The sequence below is a fragment of the Megascapheus bottae genome, chromosome 17 (genome assembly GCF_031878675.1).
Source record: "Megascapheus bottae isolate mThoBot1 chromosome 17, mThoBot2.hap1, whole genome shotgun sequence".
NCBI lineage: Eukaryota > Metazoa > Chordata > Mammalia > Rodentia > Geomyidae > Megascapheus > Megascapheus bottae.
In genome coordinates, this window is record NC_143525.1 from 42,497,643 (window position 1) to 42,516,901 (window position 19,259).

At 44.2% G+C, this 19,259-nt stretch overlaps 1 protein-coding gene and 4 non-coding genes across 5 annotated transcripts in view; all 5 read right to left on the reverse strand.

Annotated features, from left to right (window-relative positions):
• Tex14 (testis expressed 14, intercellular bridge forming factor) overlaps positions 1-19,259 on the reverse strand; it is a 90,771-nt gene that overhangs the window by 66,911 nt on the left and 4,601 nt on the right. Inside the window, exon 2 of the mRNA XM_090351119.1 lies at positions 2,643-2,779. Within this exon, the coding sequence (XP_090207245.1) occupies positions 2,643-2,779 (137 nt within the window). The remainder of the gene's footprint in view (positions 1-2,642; positions 2,780-19,259) is intronic.
• LOC150051930 (small nucleolar RNA U3) lies at positions 181-396 on the reverse strand. Its single transcript, XR_016538542.1, has one exon. It is a non-coding gene; the product is annotated as a small nucleolar RNA U3 (small nucleolar RNA).
• On the reverse strand, positions 3,711-3,874 carry LOC150051931 (U1 spliceosomal RNA). The gene has a single exon (XR_016538518.1). It is a non-coding gene; the product is annotated as a U1 spliceosomal RNA (small nuclear RNA).
• Positions 9,227-9,390, reverse strand: LOC150051932 (U1 spliceosomal RNA). The gene has a single exon (XR_016538545.1). It is a non-coding gene; the product is annotated as a U1 spliceosomal RNA (small nuclear RNA).
• On the reverse strand, positions 13,102-13,265 carry LOC150051933 (U1 spliceosomal RNA). Its single transcript, XR_016538538.1, has one exon. It is a non-coding gene; the product is annotated as a U1 spliceosomal RNA (small nuclear RNA).

Genomic DNA, 19,259 nt, shown 5'->3' on the forward strand with positions numbered 1-19,259 from the left:
AACTGCAAAAAAGACAGAAAATACAGAGCTCAGAGGCAATAAAATATACAAAGAAAACAAGAAAAAAAAGCACAAAAATGAAAACACCAAAAAATTAACACAGAAGAGTAAAAACAGAAAGCATGAACATCGCTAAATATAGCACTACTGTTTTTGGGTACAGTAAATATTAGAATGGAAGCCACTCAGACTGCGTTCTCCCCCTCTTACTCTCCTAAATGGAGAGAAGAACGATCATCAATGGCAAACAGCAGTTGCAGAAAAGCAACACTAATTGCCAGCTTCACGCTCAGGAGAGAACGCTACGTCTCCTCCTCGTGGTTTCCGGTACTCTACACGATCAGTGAGATTTCTCTAGTAACATACTATAGAAATGATCCCTGAAAGTATAGTCTTAGCTCTAAGCCAGTACTAGGTCCTGACTGACTGAAATGCACATACATTATGCTGATGGTGATTTATCTATGCTATCACTTCTCCTGATTATATATTGGTATATACATATTCTAAATACAATCTTTCATTATCTGATTTTAAAAAACATTTTAAACTTGATTTAAAAAAAAAAAAAAGACAAACTGTTCGGTTAATTAACATACAGCTGCTAAACAAGCCAATCACCAGCTTATTCTTTCCAACCCGCCCCCTTCCGTTGCACTCTGGGATAACCTAAGTAACTCTGACGTCTAGAAAGTGAGCCGGAAGATTTCAATGGTGGAGAACATGCTTAGTGTTCCTAAAGACCAGTTTCTGTCCCCAACACCGAATTTAAATCAAAATCAACAACAACAAAAAAATTCCACGGTAGAATTATTTTTAATGTGTTTATTGTCAAATCAAGTAATTCTTATTCTACAAACAAAGCTTCTATTTACTCTTCTGCTTTACATGAGTGGCTTCATATCTCCTGAGGTCTGATGTTAATTCCAGGAATTAGTATCAGAATGTAATTGAATTCCATGGTACTCACAGTTGGAGAATCAAATAACTGGTGCTGAATGGCGGCAGGGAAAGAAAAACTCTTTGAGCCAGAGCAAATACTTATTTAGAAACACAAATTTATGCTTTTCAAACTGTTAGCATTCTGATTCCAGTGATGGACAATTAAGTTATCAGACCAATTCTCCCATACATAACAAATTTAAACTCTAGAAAAATATGTAAAATCTATGTGAAGCCACTGAAGAAATAACAACACAACAAAACGTTCAGGTAGGAGACTTTGAAAAGAGGAACTTTGGAAATGTTTCGTGACTTTGTGCCTTAGAAATGTGGCTAAAACTAGATTAGAAACAGTTGCAGTGCCAAAAATGCTGTTGAGTGAAAGAAACATGGGAGACCAGGTGACCCTAACCTTAAAACCAGATAGTAGAAGCTTAAGTCTCTTCTTTCCATAATAAAAAGAGGGGTGGAGTACCAGTCAATCTGAAAATAAAGAGCCTGTATCTCTTTGCCTCCTTCTATGCACTACCCTTAAGTTCTATAGAGTATCTTGAACAACTAGGCAGATTTTGTTTGTGGATATGTATGTATGTTGGTTATGGGGCTTGAATTCAGGGCCTGGGCGCTATCTCTGAGCTCTCTTACTAGCATTCTATCACTTTGAGCCACAGTGCAACTTCCCATTTTCTGGTGGTTAATTGGAGGTATGAATCTCATGGATTTCATGCCCAGGCTAGGTTCAAACCATGATCCTCAGAACACAGCCTTCTAAGTAGCTAGGATTACAGGCATGAACCACTGTTGCTTGGTTCATTCTTTTGAAGAGTGCCTGAACTGTCTACTATTCTATAGTATTATTTGTCTGCTAGCAAGAAAAACTGCCTACATCCTGTAGCAAGTGATGCAAAGAACAAGGAGAACTGTGAAGTTCCTCTCCTCAATCCATCACAAGTCTGAAAAGACTCAATGGACAGAGCTGATTTGAAGGATCAAAGGCAGAAATCAAGTAGAGTCAAAAGCAAAAACTTGGCCAAGAGCGTGCCCTAGTGGTAGAGTGCCTGCCTAGCATGCACAAAGTCCTGGGTTTGATTCCTTGATACCCCATGCACAGAAAAAGCCAGAAGTGGTGCTGTGCCTCAAACGGTAGAGCACTAGTCTTGAGGACTGACCAAAAAAAAAAAAAAAAAAAAACAACAACAAAAAACTGAGTCTAGCCAACTGGAAGATCTGCTGGATCTCCAGCAAAAAACAAAACTTCCTCTGAGGAAGGACATAAGACCTCTATTGAACACTGCACTGGTATGGAATAATTAACTTCTAACTTTATCAACTTACTCAAAGTTTTCAGACAGCCCTGGTTGGTTCTTTCTTGCTTTTTTCTTTTCTTTTTTTTTGGGGGGGAGGGGGGACTTGGGGCTTGAACTCTGGGTCTAGGCGCTGTCTCTGAGCTCTTTAGTTCAAGGCTACCACCCTACCCTTTGAGCCACAAGCCCACTGGCAGTTTTCTAGTGATAAACTGGAGATAAGAGTCTCAAATCTAGAGGGCTGGCTTTGAACCACAATCCTCAGATCTCAGCCTCCTGAATATCTAGGATTACAGGCATGAGCCACCACGCCCAGCTTCCAGCCCTGGTTCTTCTCTGATAGCTAATTCAGATAATACGGCCAAGTTGTAGCGGCCACTTCAACTTAATACTTACCTTTCTTAAGAATTTTCTTCACTTTCACATAATTTCCTTGTTTGACATATTCATGGAGCTGAGCTTCTAAGGAGTCATTTCTTAAGGTACCAAGCTGAACAGGACAAGGGACTGGAAGATGAACAGCCGGAGACATCCTGTTTCAAATGAGGGCAACTTGTTTATTTTAACTGAACCAGAAATGCAAACAATTTAAAGCAATACCATTCCTTCTGTCCATCTGTGTGTATATGTGTGTGTGCGCGCGCGTGCACGGTAGAGCTTGAGCTCAGGATCGAGGCACTGTCTCAGCTTTTTTGCTCCATTTCTAGTCTTCTGCAGATTAACTGGAGATAAGAGTCATGGACTTTCTTGCCCAGGCTGGCTCTGAACTGCAATCCTCAGATCTCAGCCTCCTAAATAGTTAAGCTTGGGCCATCGGGAACATTTTTTGTTGTTGTTTTTTTTCTTTTTTGCCAGTCCTGGTGATTGAATTCAGGGCATGGACACTACCACTCTACCACTTGAGCCAGAGCACCACTTCCAGCTATTCTCTTTATGTGGTATACTGAGGAATCCAATCCAGGGATTCATGCATGTTAGACGAGCACTCTACCATAAGCCGCATTCCCAGCCGAATCAGAACCCTCCCGCCCCGCCCCCCTTTTTTTCTTTTGCCCCTTTTGGGGCTGGAACTCTGGGCACTGTAGCTGAGTTCCCTATTTGCTCAAGGCTAAGCGCTCTACCACTTGACCTACATCACAGCTTCTTGCTTTTTCTGCAATTAATTAGAGATGAGCCAAACTGGCTTTCTTACTCAGACTGACTTCGATTTAGGATACTCAGATCTCCGGCTCCTGGTGACCTGTAATTACAGGAGTGGGCCATTGGCATATACCTTTAATAGTTAGACCAGCATAAAAACAGCCAGATCAATCAACTAATCACATGCCTTATATAAATAGCCTCTGGAAATGTGGCTCAGTGCGTATTTCACAAGTGCTGGCGTAACATACACGAAAAGCAAGAGTTTAACCACTAACACAGAAGGCACCATTAAGTAAGTTTCTAATTTTTAACCGCTATTATCAGGGGAGAGCGCGAACGCAGTCCCCCACTACCACAAATTATGCAGTCGAGTTTCCCACATTTGGGGAAATCGCAGGGGTCAGCACATCCGGAGTGCAATGGATAAGCCTCGCCCTGGGAAAACCACCTTCATGATCATGGTATCTCCCCTGCCAGGTAAGTATGAGTTGCAAATGGTCCCATGCTGCCTCACCCTCATTCTCAACAAGCTACACAGTCATGGTGAATGGTATTCTCAAGTTCCCCAGGCATTTAATTCAAAACTTCCTACTTAATAGTGTGATATAGCTCAAGACATATCCTTTTGCATACTCGCTTATAAATTCTCCCGTGCCGATTTGTCTACAACCGGCATTCACCGCGCCCTTATCTAAATATTCCCGCCTCTTGTGGTGACGTCATCACCCGCCTCGGGTTTTCTGAACAAAGACTGAGACCGGCCTTTTGAGTATACAGAAAGCGTCTGGAGTGGATTACTAATGATCAATCTGAATCGCGCAGTGCACTGCATGGCTGGGTAGCGTGATGAAAGGTGATGTAGGGGTTACCTGGGGAAGGAGATTGCATTGCCCAGTTATCTTCCAAAGAAAGTCAAACCCTCCATCCCTTTCCAATTTGCCAAAGATAAAGTGGGAATAACACTGTCTGCTTAACTCACAAGGCTTCTGTGACGACTGAGAGAATGGAAAATGTGGCTAGGAACTTTCACACCTTGCTGAGGCCATGGGTTCCTGGACAGGTCCGAGTCAATTTGGGCTTCAAAAATCAAGTTTCAGAAGCCAGGAGTTTGGCCTAGTGGTACAGTGCTTGCCTAGCATGCATGAAGACTTGGGTTTGATTCCTTGGCATCACAAACATAAAAAAAGCTGGGAGTGGTGCTGTGGCTAAAGGGTAGAGTTCTAGCCTTGAGAAAAGTCCAAGGACAGTGCTCAGGCCCTGAGCTCAAGCCCCACAACTGGCAATAAATAAATAAATAAATAAATAAATAAATAAATAAATAAATAAATAAAGTTTAACAAGACTTATGTTTGCAATTACCCACCCGGGTGGGACAGGCATGCAACCTGTATGCAGCAGCCAAAAAGAGGTACTTTTCCTTTTCACAATATATATGATACCCTGTGTTACCAGTTCTGCCCTAGCTGAACATTCTGGGCTCCACAAAAATTACCTTCAACTTGAATCTTATTCAACTTTTTTCCCCCCTTGGCATGGGGCTTGAACTCAGGTCCTGGGCACTGTTCCTGAGCTTCTTTTGCTCAAGGCTAGTACTCTACGACTTGAGCCACAGCTCCACATCTGGCTTTTTCTGTTTTTGTGAAAATGAGGAATTGAGCCAGGCGAGGTGGTTCACGCCTGTAATCCTAGCTACTCAGAAAGCTGAGATCTGAGGATCAAGGTTCAAAGCCAGCCCTGGCACAAAAGGACCTGAAACTCTTATCTCCAATTAAACTCTAGAAAATGGGAAGTGGGGCTGGGTTCAAGGGTAGGGTGGTAGCCTTGAGCTGAAGAGCTCAGGCCAAGTTCAAGCCACATGACTCCCCCCCCCAAAAAAAAAGAAAGAAAGAAAGAAAAGAGAAAAAAATGAGGAATTGAACCCAGGGCTTCTCCATGTAAGCAAACACTCTACCACCAAGCCACACTCCCAGCCTGTAAGGTGTTCTAACCTTAAAAACCTACACAGCGCCTTGATTTACAAAGACTCTAGTCTGATCTGAATAGAACAAGGCTTTGAATGGACACCTGCTTTCCTGCCTTTGTTCAGTGGTGAACCATTTTCTTTTTTTTTTTTTTTTTTGCCAGTCCTGGGCTTGAGCTCAGGGCCTGAGCACTGTCCTTGGACTTTTTCAAGGTTAGAGCTCTACCACTTGAGCCTCAGCACCACTTCTGGCTTTTTTCTATGTATGTGGTACCGAGGAATCGAACCCAGGTCTTCGTGCATGCTAGGCAAGCACTTTAACCACTAGGCCAAACTCCCGGCCCCAGTGGTGAACCATTTTCTATCTTATCCTATTAGTGCACACTAGAAGAGCACATTAACACTTTTCACACTAGAAATAACTCAAGACTATAAGCAAGGAGTAAGTCTCCTCCCAGGTTTTCCCCCGAAAATCCTATGCTGGTGATGAGCATAAATCTGTTCTCTGTGCCTAAAATTCAGGTTTCTGGCTTAAAAGTTTTTGTTTTGTTTTGTAGGTTGGTTTGCCAGTCCTAGAGCTTGAACTCAGGGCCTAGGCAATGTGTTTTTTTTTGCTTAAGGCTAGTACTCTACCATTTGAGCCACAGTTCTACTTCCAATTTTTTCTGTGTATGTGGTACCAAGGAATCAAACCCAGGGCTTTGTGCATGCTAGAAATGCCCTCTACCACTAGGCCACACTCCCAGCTGCCCCCCTTTATTTTGTTGTTAAAGTTTTCTTGTATAAATAATTGAACAGCCATGCACTGTGAGGCTGAGGGCTTCTGCTTAACTAGGAATGCAGTCATGAGCCATCAGTCCCATCATTCTGCAAGCTGAGATTTGTTCAAAGTAAAGTAGATGAGACTTCTTAGGAAATTTGTAACACCAACAGAATGAATCTTAAAGCTGGTACCATCTCTTGATATCTTAAGGATTTCTGGGGTCCAGATCCATTTTGTTTCTGGCCTGCTTTAGGAAATCTGATTAAAACGTTGGCAAAGCCAGGCACCAGTGGCTCACATCTGTAATCCTCCTCTCTGAAGACTGAGATCTGAGGAACAAAGTTCAAAGTCAGCCTAGGGAGGTAAATCCATGAAACCCTTATTGCCAATTAACCACCAGAAAACCCCACCACCACCACCACCACCACCAACAACAACAACAACAAAACACAAAAAACTACTTGCAGGGGCCAGGAGTTTGGCCTAGAGGTGCTTGCCTAGACCCAGCTTCGATTACTCAGTACCACATACATAGGAAAAAAGCCAGAAGTGGTGCTGCGGCTCACGTAGTAGAGCTCTAGCCTTGAGAAAGCCTAAGAACAGTATTAAAGCCCTAAGTACAAGTCCCAGGACTGGTTAAAAAACAAAAACAACGATAGAAACAATCCAGATGCCCTACTGCAGATGAATGGATACAGAAAATGTGATACACACACACACACACACACACACACACACACACACACACACACAATGGAATTCTACATAGCCAACAGACAAGACAAAATAATGGCATTTGCAGGGAAGTGAATGAATCTAGAGCAAATCATGTTGAGTGAGACAAGTCAAGACCAAAGGAACAAAAGGCGCATGGTATCCTTAATATGTGGCTATTAGATCCAAACAGTACAAGAGTGAGGACTCAATATTTGCATACCCAATGCTATGGACATGGTATTGGAAATATAAACACAACTACATAGACATAAAAATCTATGAGTCTATAGACATAATGTTTTATTACATAGATTAATATGTATCTGTGACATACAAACCCTCAGCCTAATTTTAATTATATTCTAAAATCTAAGTGCCAATGATTACATATAGAGATTCCCTTCTTAAATACCTGTTTGTTAAATATGTCATTTGAAATATGATATAAAGATCAATGGTAATAAATTCTTTAATAAAAAACAAAAACAAAAAAAAACACTTTGCAGCAACAGGAGTATGGCAGAATATTATATCCTGACTCACAAAAACAAAACTTAGCAAACTCTGGCAAACAGAACCTAAGAGAATGACTGACAATACAGTTGAAAGCAAAAGCAACTGAACATCTCCAACGCTTTTTTTTTTTTTTTTGGGGGGGGGGGAAGTCCTGGAGTTTGAACTCACGGCCTAGGAAGTGTCCACACTCAGGTTCACTACTAATTTCAGAGAAAAATTAGCTTCTAATAAACATTTAAACAAAAGAAATCCATTCCAAATAAGCAAAAATGGGACAGGAATATGGCTTAGGAATAGAGTTCTTCCTATCATGCATGAAACCCTGGGTTCAATTCCTTGGTACCACATGAACAGAAAAAGTTTGAAGTGATGCTGTGGCTTAAGTAGTAGACAGATAACCTTGAGCCTAGAGAGCCTCAAGGACAGACCCCAGGCCCTGAGTTCAAGCCACAGGACCCAGACCAAAAAAGTTTTCATTGTTATTATTATTTATTCATTTATTTATTTTGCCAGTACTGGGCTTCAGCTCAGGGCCTGATCACTGTCCTTGGACTTTCTCAAGGCTAGAGCTCTACCACTTGAGCCACAGAACCACTTCCGGCTTTTTTCTATGTATGTGGTACTGAGGAATCGAACCCAGGTCTTTGTGCATGCTAGGCAAGCTCTCTACCTCTAGGCCAAACTCCCAGCCCCTCATTATTTTATTATTTATTTTTTTATTTTATTTTGTTTGCTATGAGACTTGAAATCTGAGCCTGGGCACTGTCCCTGAGCTCTTCAACTCAAGGCTACTGCCCTTGAGCCACACTGCTTTTTCTGATTTTCTGGTGGTTAACTGGAGATAAGAGTCTCACAGATTTGGGGCTGGGAGTCTGGCCTAGTGGTAGAGTGTTTGTGTAGCATGCATGAAGACTCTGGTTCAATTCCTTGGTTCTACATAGATAAAGCCAGAAGTGGTGCTGTTGCTCAAATGCCCTGAATTCAGGCGCCAGGACTGGCGGGGGGTGGGGGAGGGGTGTCTCACAGACTTTAGTGCCTGGGCAGATCTCAGCAGCCTCCTGAGCAGATAGATTACAAGTGTGAACCATTACACCCAGCATTTTCAATAGTTTAAACCATAAGATTTTGCTAGTATTAAGGAAATAGAATCTAGCTCTTTTTCCCCCCCAGTCCTGGGCTTGAGCACTATCCTTGGTATTTCTCAAGGCTAGAGCTCTACCGCTTGAGCCACAGCACCACTTTCAAGCTTTTTTCTATGTTTGTGGTACCGAAGAATCAAAACTGGGTCTTTGTGCATACCAGGCAAGCACTCTACCACTAGAACTCTACCACTAGGCCAAACACTGGCCCAAAATCTTGCTCTTTTTGCTTTTTCTGTCCTCTCTGTCTCTGCATGGCTCAATCTGTGCTGGCTCACAGTATCATCTTCCCCAGTGAATACTTTTCTGCCCCCTCCCCCGCCCCGCTGGGGGGTTGGAGCCAGCATGGTGGCTCAAATCTGTAATCCTAGCTACTTAGGAGATTGAGATCTGAGGACCAGTGTAAAAGACAGACAAGGCACTAAAGTATGTGAGACTCATGTGTGCAATTAACCACTAGAAAACAAGAGAAGCTGTGGCTCAAACGGTAGCCTTGAGCTGAAGTGCTCAGGGACCGTGTCCAGGAACAGAGTTCCTGCACCATGACCAAAAAAATAAAAATAGTTTTATCACATTTCAGGAGCTCAATATTACTCAAATGATTCCCCAACATTTGGGACAATAGTTGCGCACTGAGCTTTCTACACCACTTTCAAATTTACTCTTGGGGAGCGGCCACTGATTATACACTACTAAAACACTTGTCCTAGTGCTACACAGCCTACTTTTGAACAAAAAAAGCCAGGGGAGAGCGCGAACGCAGTCCCCCACTACCACAAATTATGCAGTCGAGTTTCCCACATTTGGGGAAATCGCAGGGGTCAACACATCCGGAGTGCAATGGATAAGCCTCGCCCTGGGAAAACCACCTTCGTGATCATGGTATCTCCCCTGCCAGGTAAGTATGAGAAACTCACTCAAAGAGCACCAGCTTCTGTTGCATACACCACTTTCTGATTCCGGTCATTAGTGAATCATCTTTAATTGGAATTTCTCTATATATTTTGACCAAAATGGAAAATGTTCCATACAGTATTTTAGTGCTGGTAATGAACATGTTTAACATAACAAGGTAAAGACGGTTTCCAGGGACCCAGTGTCCCAAATGCACTGTCTTTAATCTGCATACTCCTCCCCCCCACATTATGTCGTGGAAAAGGCGGGCTGGTCAGAGCCCAGCCCACTGCTTGGGACTTCCCATAGACCCCTTCCCTCTGAGCGACTTCTGACAAAACACTTTCCTGACAAAAATCTCTCTCCTCGCTCTGCACATCAGAAAATGTTCAGTAAGAGAAGCCTCCTTGATTAACTAGATAAATGAAGCTGGTGGCTGAAATGTGTAATACCAGTGACCCAGGAGGCTGGGATGAGGATTGAGGCTCAAAGGCAGTGTAGGCAGGCAAGTCCTTGACATGCTTATCTCAAATTAATCACCAGAAAAAGCTAGAAGCAGGGCATGAACTCAAGAGGTAGAGTGCTAGCCTTGAGCAAAGGAAGCTTAGAGATAGTATCCAAGCCCAGAGTTCAAGCCTAGGGATTGGCAAATAAATGAAATTTGAGTTTTTTGGTTTTTGTTTTTAATACTTTCCTGGAATACCACCTGTAACCCAGCACCATTTCCTCGGGAAGCCCAAGATGTTAGTGAAGTATATTGCAAAGAGCAGGAAATTAGGGAAGGTTTCCCCTACCCCTCCTCCTTTGGGAATTGATGTGCCCTGGGTCCTGTAGGCCAAACAAATACCGTCATAAAACTGCTACCCCTATACCTAGCCCAGGGTGAGAATGAGCTCATCAGCTCCAGGCTACTGACCTACCCTTGAGCCAACCCCACTTCCCATTTTCTAGGGGTTAATTGGAGATAAGAGTCTCAGGTCTTATTGTGCCTGAGCTGACTTTGAATCTTGATCCTTAGATCTCGGCCTCCTGAGTAGTTGGGATTACAGGCCTGAGCCACCTCGCTTGGCTAAGAGAGGTTGTTTGTTGCTATTGTTTTGCCTATCCTGGGGCTGGAACTCGGGGTCTGAGTACTGTCCTTGGACACTTTTTGCTCAAGGCTAGTGCTCAGCCACTTGAGCCACAGGGCCACTTCTGGCTTTTTCTGGGTATATAGTACCGAGGAATCCAACCCAGGGCTCATGGATGCTAGGTAAACTCTACCACTAGGCTATCCTTCTGGCTTCATCTTGAGAGTTTTTGAATCCCAAATATGAACTGCTTTCCACTGTTTACACTACAAGACTCTACCATAAGCTCCTAGCCTCTGAACATGCCCTTCTATTTGTAAGATATGATATTGGGAGCATTAAGCCTAATGTAGTAAGCTCAATTTGTAGATTTATTACAGTGTGGTTTGATCATGTACAGCCAACACAATGATTTTTTTTTTTTTTTTAGGTCCCTAGGGCTCAAACTCTGAGCCTGGGCACTGTCCTTGAACTTCTCTGCCTTAAGGATAGCTGCCCTTTACCACTACACCTATAATCACACTTTCAGCTCTTTCTGAGTAGTTTATTTGAGATAAGAGTTTCAAGGGCTCTCCTGCCAGGACTGGCTTCAAACAGCCATCCTCAGATTTCAGCTTCCTGATTAGCTAGGATCACAGATGAGATCTTCCTCTGAACTTTTCTAGCTCAAAATCAAAACCATGGAAGCTTCTTTCCTAGTGTACCTGGAGTTATTTTTATAAGCCATCTTTCTTTTTTCTCTCCAAACTTCTAAAAGTTTAACTATTCCTTAAGCCCCCTTTTCCCCTCCTTTCCAGTGATGGGGCTTGAACTCAGGGTTTGGGTGCTGTCCCTGACCTCTTTATGGTCAAGGTTTGGTTCTACCAATTGAACCACAGCGCCACTTCTGTTTCCTGGCTGTAAATTGAAGATAAGAGTGTCATGGACTTTCATGCCCAGGCTTGCTTTGAACCACAATCCTCAGATCTCAGACGCTGATAGATAGGATTACAGGCGTGAGCTACAGGCAGCTCTGAAAACTTTAAGTCTACAGTACTGTAATCCCACCTACTTGGAAGATAGAGATGAGAGGACTCTAGTTTTAGGTAAAATGGGGAAAAAAATTATGAAGACTGTATCTCACCAAGAAACCTTTCAAAGTGGCAGTGTCGATTTATTTACTTTGCCAGTCCTTGGTCTTTCTCAAAATTAGTTCTCTACCACTTGAGCCACAGCACCACTTCTGGCTTTTTCTGCTTATATGGTACGGAGGACTAGAACCTAGGTTCGAGCATGCTAGGCAAGCTCTCTACCACCAGTTGAACTCTCTACCATTTGTTGAACTTAAATAGGAAGTTGGAGATGCTAATGAGGTCCTCAGGTAGAACACACAATACCCTATCAAAATAAAGCCTGGTAGTGTCTCTTCTGTAAACTTAGCTGAGGTTTCAGCTCAAGAGGCTGAAGAGCAAAGCCAGACTGGGCACTCAAGAGCCTGAAACTTCTTTTTTTTTTTTTGGTTTATTGTTTGTTTGTATTGCAAATTTCGTGGGAAGTGTTTTTATTTTATTTTTTTTTGCTAGTCCTGGGATTTGAACTCAGCCTGGACACTGTCCTTGGGTTCTCTCAAGGTTAGATAGAGCTCTACCACTGAAGTCACAGCACCATTTCTTGCTTTTTTTCTAGGTATGTGGTACCGAGAAATCAAAAACAAAAACAGATTTTCGTGAATGCTAGACAAGCACTCTATCGGTAGACTAAATTTCCGAACTTCCCTTCCGGACCAGGAACGTGAAATTCTTACATGCAATTAATAACTAGAAAACAGGAAGTGGGGCTGGCTGTGATTCAAGTGATAGGAAGGTAGCTTCGAAATGAAGAACTCAGGAAAAAAGACCAGGCCTACAGTTCAATCAACACAGCAGAACAAAAGAAAGAAAGGGCCCGGGAGTTTGGCCTAGCGGTTAAAGTGCTTGACTAGCATGCACAAAGACCCGGGTTCGATTCCTCGGTATCCCACATACACAACCAAGCCGGAAGTGGCAGAGACGAGACACAACCAAACTGGAAAAGTGGCAGAGACAAGATTGCGACGGCGACAGAGAGCGAAAGAAGCGAGCTGAGCGGAAGTGAACAGAGCCCAACCGAGTGGTGGCCGGAGCGAGCGGGGCCGGAGCGAGCAGGACCAGAGAGTGCGGGAGCGAGCCGAGCCAGAGCCAGCGAGGCCGGAGCGAGCGGGGCTAGAGCGAGAAGGGGCCAGAGCGAGCAGAGCCAGGAGCAAGCGAGAGCTGGCCGGGCCGGAGCGAGCGGGCCCAGGAGCGTGCGGGAGCGAGCCGGGCCGGAGCGAGCGGGGCCAAGAGCAAGCTGGAGCGAGCCGGGCGGAAGCAAGCTGGGCCAGAGCGAGCGGGCCGGAGCGAGCGGGGCCTGAGCTAGAAAAGGGGGCCTAGCCGGGCCGGAGCGAGCGGGCCAGAGCGAGCGGGGCCTGAGCTAGAAAGGGGGCCGAGCCGGGCCGGAGCGAGCGGGGCCAGAAAGAGAAAGGAGCCAAAAAAAAAAAAAAAAAAAGTAAAGAAAGACTGTGGTTACTAAAGAAAAATACAGGACCACAAATTAAAAAGTCAGGAAGTATAAACGCCTCCCAAATATTGCACAAGTCTTACTTTGTACTGAGAAAAACCAGGGGAGAGCGCGAACGCAGTCCCCCACTACCACAAATTATGCAGTCGAGTTTCCCGCATTTGGGGAAATCGCAGGGGTCAGCACATCCGGAGTGCAATGGATAAGCCTCGCCCTGGGAAAACCACCTTCGTGATCATGGTATCTCCCCTGCCAGGTAAGTATGAGTTGCTTCAGCCACAGTCTTCATTGGCTTGAATGCACAGCGCTCTTTTACACATGGTCAAACATAAAATGTCTCCTAAAAGCTGTATGCTATCACAAAATTACCTTCCATGTCCTAAAACAAGTTTATCATTGATATTATTTGAAGGCCAAATAAACTGCACTCCAAAATAAACCATTAATACGGAAGAAATGGATTTTCCCAAGATGCAACGGTGTTTTTTATCTACATGCACCCGCCTTCTAGGATGACGTCAAGAAGGAACTTCCTGTTCTCGGAAATTCCACTAAGAAGAAAAAGCTGCTGCCAATAACAGTCTACCAGCATATTTTTGGTAAACTGCAGTTTCTGCATGTTTTGCAGCCTGCTAAAAAACAGAAATAGTCCTTTTTTTTTTTTTTGGCCAGTCCTGGGGCTTGAATTCTGGGCTGAACACTCCTTGGGCTTTCTCAGGGTTAGTGCTCTACCACAGCACCACTTCCACACTTCCAACTTTTTTTTGCGGGGGGGGGGCGGGGTTGGGGGGGAGGGGTTGTCATGGGACTTGAACTCTGGGCCTGGGTGCTTTCCTTGAGCTCTTCAGCTCAAGGCTACCGCCCTACCCTTGACCCACAGCCCCACTTTCCATTTTCTAATGATTAATTGGAGATAAGAGTCTCTGGGCTTTGTAGTGCCAGGGCTGGCTTTGAACTGAGATTCTTACAGCTAGCTACTCAGGAGGCTGAGATGGGAGGATCTTGTCTGTAGGACTCCACCCTGTTCTCCCCACCCCCAGTCATGGGGCTTGAACTCAGGGCCTAGGCACTGTCTCTGAACTTCTTTTGCTCAAGGCTAGCACGCTAGCACTTGAGCCACAGTCATTTCTGCCTTTTTCTGTTTACGTGGTACTGAGGAATTGAATCCAGGGTTTCATGCCAGAAAGGCAAGCATTCTACCAATAAGCTACATTCCCAGGCCCATAAGAATCATCTCCAATTAACCACCAGAAAATTGGAAGTGGCAATGTGGCTCTAAGTGGTAGAGTGCTTGCCTTGAGCAAAAGAGCTCAAGGACAGGGCCAGGAATTTGGCCTAGTGGTTAAAGTGCTTGCCTAGCATGCACGAAGACCCGGGTTCGATTCCTTGGTACCACATATATAGAAAAAGCTGGAAGTGGTGCTGAGGCTCAAGTGGTAGAGTTCTATCCCTGAGAAAGTCCAAGGATAGTGCTCAGGCCCTGAGCTCAAGCCCAGGACTGGCAAAAAAAAAAAAAAAAAAAAAAAAAAAAAGCTCAAGGATAGTGCCCAGGTCTTAAGTTCTAGCCTACAACAGACTAAATAAATAAATGAAAAAAAGTAACAATGATATAATGCTTACTATGTTACTATGTGCCAGCTGCTTTTCTAAGTCTTTTACATAAAATAATCAATTTAAACCAAGGTTAGAGCCTGTAACCCTAGCTACTCAGGAGGCTGAAATCTGAGGATTACAGTTCAAAACCAGCCAGGGCAGGAAAGTCTGAGAGATTTTTCTCTACTAAACTACAAAGTAAGCCAGAAGTAGAGCTGAGGTTTAAGTGGTAAAGCTCTAGCCTTGAGCACAAAAGCTTAGGGACAATAGCCAGGTCCAGAGCTAAAGCCCCAGGAATGGCAAAAAATAAAATAAATTTAATGTTTACAAGCTACTACTCTGTGAAGCAAATACGTATTGCCTCCATTTTTTTTCTTTTTCTTTTAGTGCATATCCTGGGGTTCTATTTGAATTCAGGACCTGAGAGCTGTGCCTGGGCTGTTTTGCTCAAGGATAGTGCTCTACCACTTGAGTCCATTCCCCCCCCCCCAGCTTTCTGGTGGGTAAATGGAAATATGTATCTCAAGGGCTTTTCTTGCCTGGGCTGGCTTTGAACCAAAATCCTCAGATCTCAGCCTCCTGGGTAGCTAGGATTATATTCATGAGTCACTGGTGCCAACTTTACAGATGTGGAAACAGGCCCAGAAAGGTTACCTTTCAAATCTTATGGAATCCAGACTATTCCTCAAAGTGCTCAGATTAGCCCATTTCACCAAATCATTCATTCACTTATTTCAACAAGTATTCGCTGCATTCTTAATGCTGGGGATATAAAGGTGTAAGAGTCAATCTCTGCTTCCAAAGAACCTTGGAGTTTATGGGAAGGAAGCCAAATTATAGTAAAAATTCCTTTGAAACTTTCTGTTTTTCTAAACTCTCACCTCACTTCATACTTTCTGGTCACCACACCTTACTTGTAATTTTTTTTTTAAGCTGGTCCTGGGGCTTGAATTCAGGGCCTGAGCACTGTCCTTGGGCTTTCACAAGGCTAGAGCTCTACCACTTGAGCCACAGCACCATTTCCCGCTTTTTTCTATGTATGTGGTACCCAAGAATTGAACCCAGGTCTTTGTGTAGACAAGAACTCTACCACTAGGCCAAACCCTTGATCCTCAATTTTTTTTTTTTCCTGTTAGCTGTAGGGCTTGAACTTGAGGGCTTAGGCATGGTTCTTGAGCACCTTTTTTTTTTTCTTTTTTTTGGCCAATCCTGGGGCTTGAACTCAGGGCCTGCATGTTGTCCCTGAGCTCTTCAGCTCAAGGCTACTGTCCTACCCCTGGGGCCACAGTGCCACTTCTAGTTTTCTAGTGGCTAATTGGAGATAAGAGTCTCAGGGTTGGGGCCGGGAGTTTGGCCTAGTGCTAGAGTGCTTGCCTAGCATGCATGAAGACCCGGGTTCGATTCCTCGGTACCATATACATAGCAAAAAGCTGGAAGTGGTGCTGAGGCTCAACTGGTAGAGTGCTAGCCTTGAGAAAGTCCAAGGACAGTGCTCAGGCCCTGAGCCCAAGCCCAGGACTGGCAAAAAAAAAAAGAGTCTCAGGGTTTTTAGTGCCCTGGCTGGCTTTGAACCTCAATACTTAGATCTCAGCCTCCTGAGTAGCTAGGATTACAGACATGAGCCACTGTGCCTGGCCCAACTTTTTTTTTTTTTTTTTAAATTCCTATGTATGTGGTACCGAGGAATTGAACTTTGGTCTTTGTGTGTGCTAGGCAAGCACTGTACTCCAAACTCCTGGCCCAGTCTCTTTCCTCTTCTTTTTTTTTTTGCCAGTCCTGGGCTTGAGCTCAGGGCCTGAGCACTGTCCTTGGACTTTCTCAAGGCTAGAGGTCTACCACTTGAGCCTCAGCACCACTTCCGGCTTTTTTCTATGTATGTGGTACCGAGGAATCGAACCCGGGTCTTCATGCATGCTAGGCAAGCACTTTAACCACTAGGCCAAACTCCCGGCCCGTCTCTTTCCTCTTATATCCCACATGCACATGTAATCCTCAGCAATCATTTATTTATTTATTTATTTATTTATTTGCCAGTCCTGGGCTTGAGCTCAGGGCCTGAGCACTGTCCTTGGACTTTCTCAAGGCTAGAACTCTACCACTTGAGCCTCAGCACCACTTCTGGCTTTTTTTTTTTCTATATATGTGGTACCAAGGAATCGAACCCGGGTCTTTGTGCATGCTAGGCAAGCACTTTAACCACTAGGCCAAACTCCCGGCTTATTTATTTATTTTTGTGGGTCATGGGACTTGAAATCAGCCTGGGTGCTGTCCTTGAGCTCTTCTGCTCTAGGCTACTGCCCTACCTCTGGGACTAGGGCATTGTCTCTGAGCTCTTCGGCTCCAGGCTACTACCCTACCCTTGAGCCAAACCCCACTTCCCATTCTCTAGAGGTTAGTTGGAGATAAGAGTCTCAGGTCTTTTTGTGCCCGGGCTGGCTTTGAACCTTGATCCTCAGATCTCTGCCTCCTAAGTAGCTAGGATTACAGGCATGAGCTACCGTGCCCGGATAATAATTTTTTTCTTAAAAGTACCTTCCTGCCAGGTACCAAGAGACTCTCCAATTAATCACTCAAAAACCAGAAGTGGTAGAGCACTATCCTTGAGCACAAAGAGGCTCAGGGACAGCACCCAAGCCCTGAGTTTAAGCTCCACAACCAACACACACACACACACGTACATATGTATATGTATTTTTATATATACACACATATATTACAAAACTCGGGGTTAGAAGCTAATGTCTGTAATCTTACTAAGGAGACCCGAGATCTGAGGACTGTGATGGTTCAAAGCCAGCTGGGGCAGGAAAATCCATGAGACTCCCCAAATAACTACAAGAAACAAACAAGCAAACAAATAAACAACAACAACAACAACACTGGAGAAAGTGTACTATGGCTCAAGGGGTAGAGTGGTGGCCTTGAGCTGAAGAGCTCAGTTACAATGCCCAGGCCCAGAGTTCAAGCCCCACAATTCAGAACAAAACAAAATTGGAAGGGGGCCAGGAGCATAGCCTAGTGTTCACCAAGCATGCACAAAGCCCTGGGATCAATTCTTCGGTACCACATCCTCAGAAAAAGCCAGAAGTGGCACTGTGGCTCAAGTGGCACGGCACTATTCTTGAGCAAAAAGTGTCCAAGGACAGGGCTCAGGTCCTGAGTTCAAGCTGCAGGATTGAATAAAAAAAAAAAAGGTGGGGGGAGTGGGCTTGGCGGGACTGGCAGTTTGGCCTAGTAGTAGAGTGCTTGCCTAGCATGAACAAGGCCCTTGGTTTGATTCTTCACTACCACATATGTAGAAAAAGCCAGAAGTAGCACTGTGCCTCAAGTGGCAGAGTGCTAGCCTTGCACAAAAAGTGTCCAAGGACAATGCCCAGGCCCTGAATTCAAACTCCAGGACTGGCAAAAAAAAAAAAAAAAAAAAAAAAAAAAAAAGGGATGGGGTGGGGGGTGGAGATGGGGGCTGGGGATGTGGCTTAGTGGTAGAGTGCCTACCTAGCATGCATGAAACCCTGGGCTCAATTCCTCAGTATTACATGCACAGAAAAAACCAGAAGTGGTGCTGTGGCTCAAATGGTAGCGTGCTAGTCCTGAGCTAAAATGCTCAGGGACAGAGTCCAGACTCAGAGTTCAAGCACCACAACCAACAAAAAACAAAACAACAAAAACAAACAAAAAAAATCCCTTGGAGGTCTGCTGGGTACCCAACCAAGCTTCAGGATGAACATCAAACAAATACAAAAACAAAAACAAAAAACAAAACAACAGCAAAAAAAGCTAGACCTGGAGCCAGTGATTCTAGTGGCAGAGTGGTGGTATCCTTGAGAAAAATGAAGTTAAGGACAGTGCCAGGACATGAGTTCAAGCACCATGACTGGCACAAAAACATTGTCTGTCTGTCTATCTGTTTAGCTACCTACCTACCTACTTACCCATCCCAAATAAAATCTGGTCCTTTAATCACTTCACTCTCCATAAAAGCCTTTCTTACATGTCTAGATTATAGTAGCCTCCTATTTGCCTGTGATCCCTCAATTTATTAACACAGCAATCCAACGTCTTGTTAAAGCTTATGTTAATCTCACACAGGTGAATCTCACTAAGGATGGCAATCAAGGCCATCCTGAGTTACATAGTGTCCCTGCTGAGAGAGGAAGGAGACAGGGAAGAAGGTAGAGGAGAAAGGAAAGAGAAAGAGAGAATATGAAGCAGGAGTGGAGGAAGAGAAGGAAGAAAAAAAAATCACTGACCTAAAACAGCACAAATGACATGCTTCCTAATTACTCAGGAGGCTGAGATCTGAGGTTCACAGTTTGAAGCTAACTTGGGCAGAAAAAATCATGAGACTCATCTCCAATTAACCAGCAAAAGCCAGAAAGTGAGGAATAATAGCCCAAATGATAGAAGGGAAGCTTTGGCAAAAAGAAAAAAAGCTAAGCGTGAACATAAGATCCTCAGTCCAAGCCAATGCTGTTACATGGATATGCATGCATACATACACGAACACACAACACTAGGAACTTTCTCTTAAACTAGAATTTAAAAACAAGGGTTGGAGATGTGGTTTAGTTGGTTGAGTGCTAGCCAGTGAACAAAAATACCAGGTACCAGCCAGGCACGGTGGCTTACCCTTGCAATTCTAGCTACTCAAGAGGCTGAGATCTT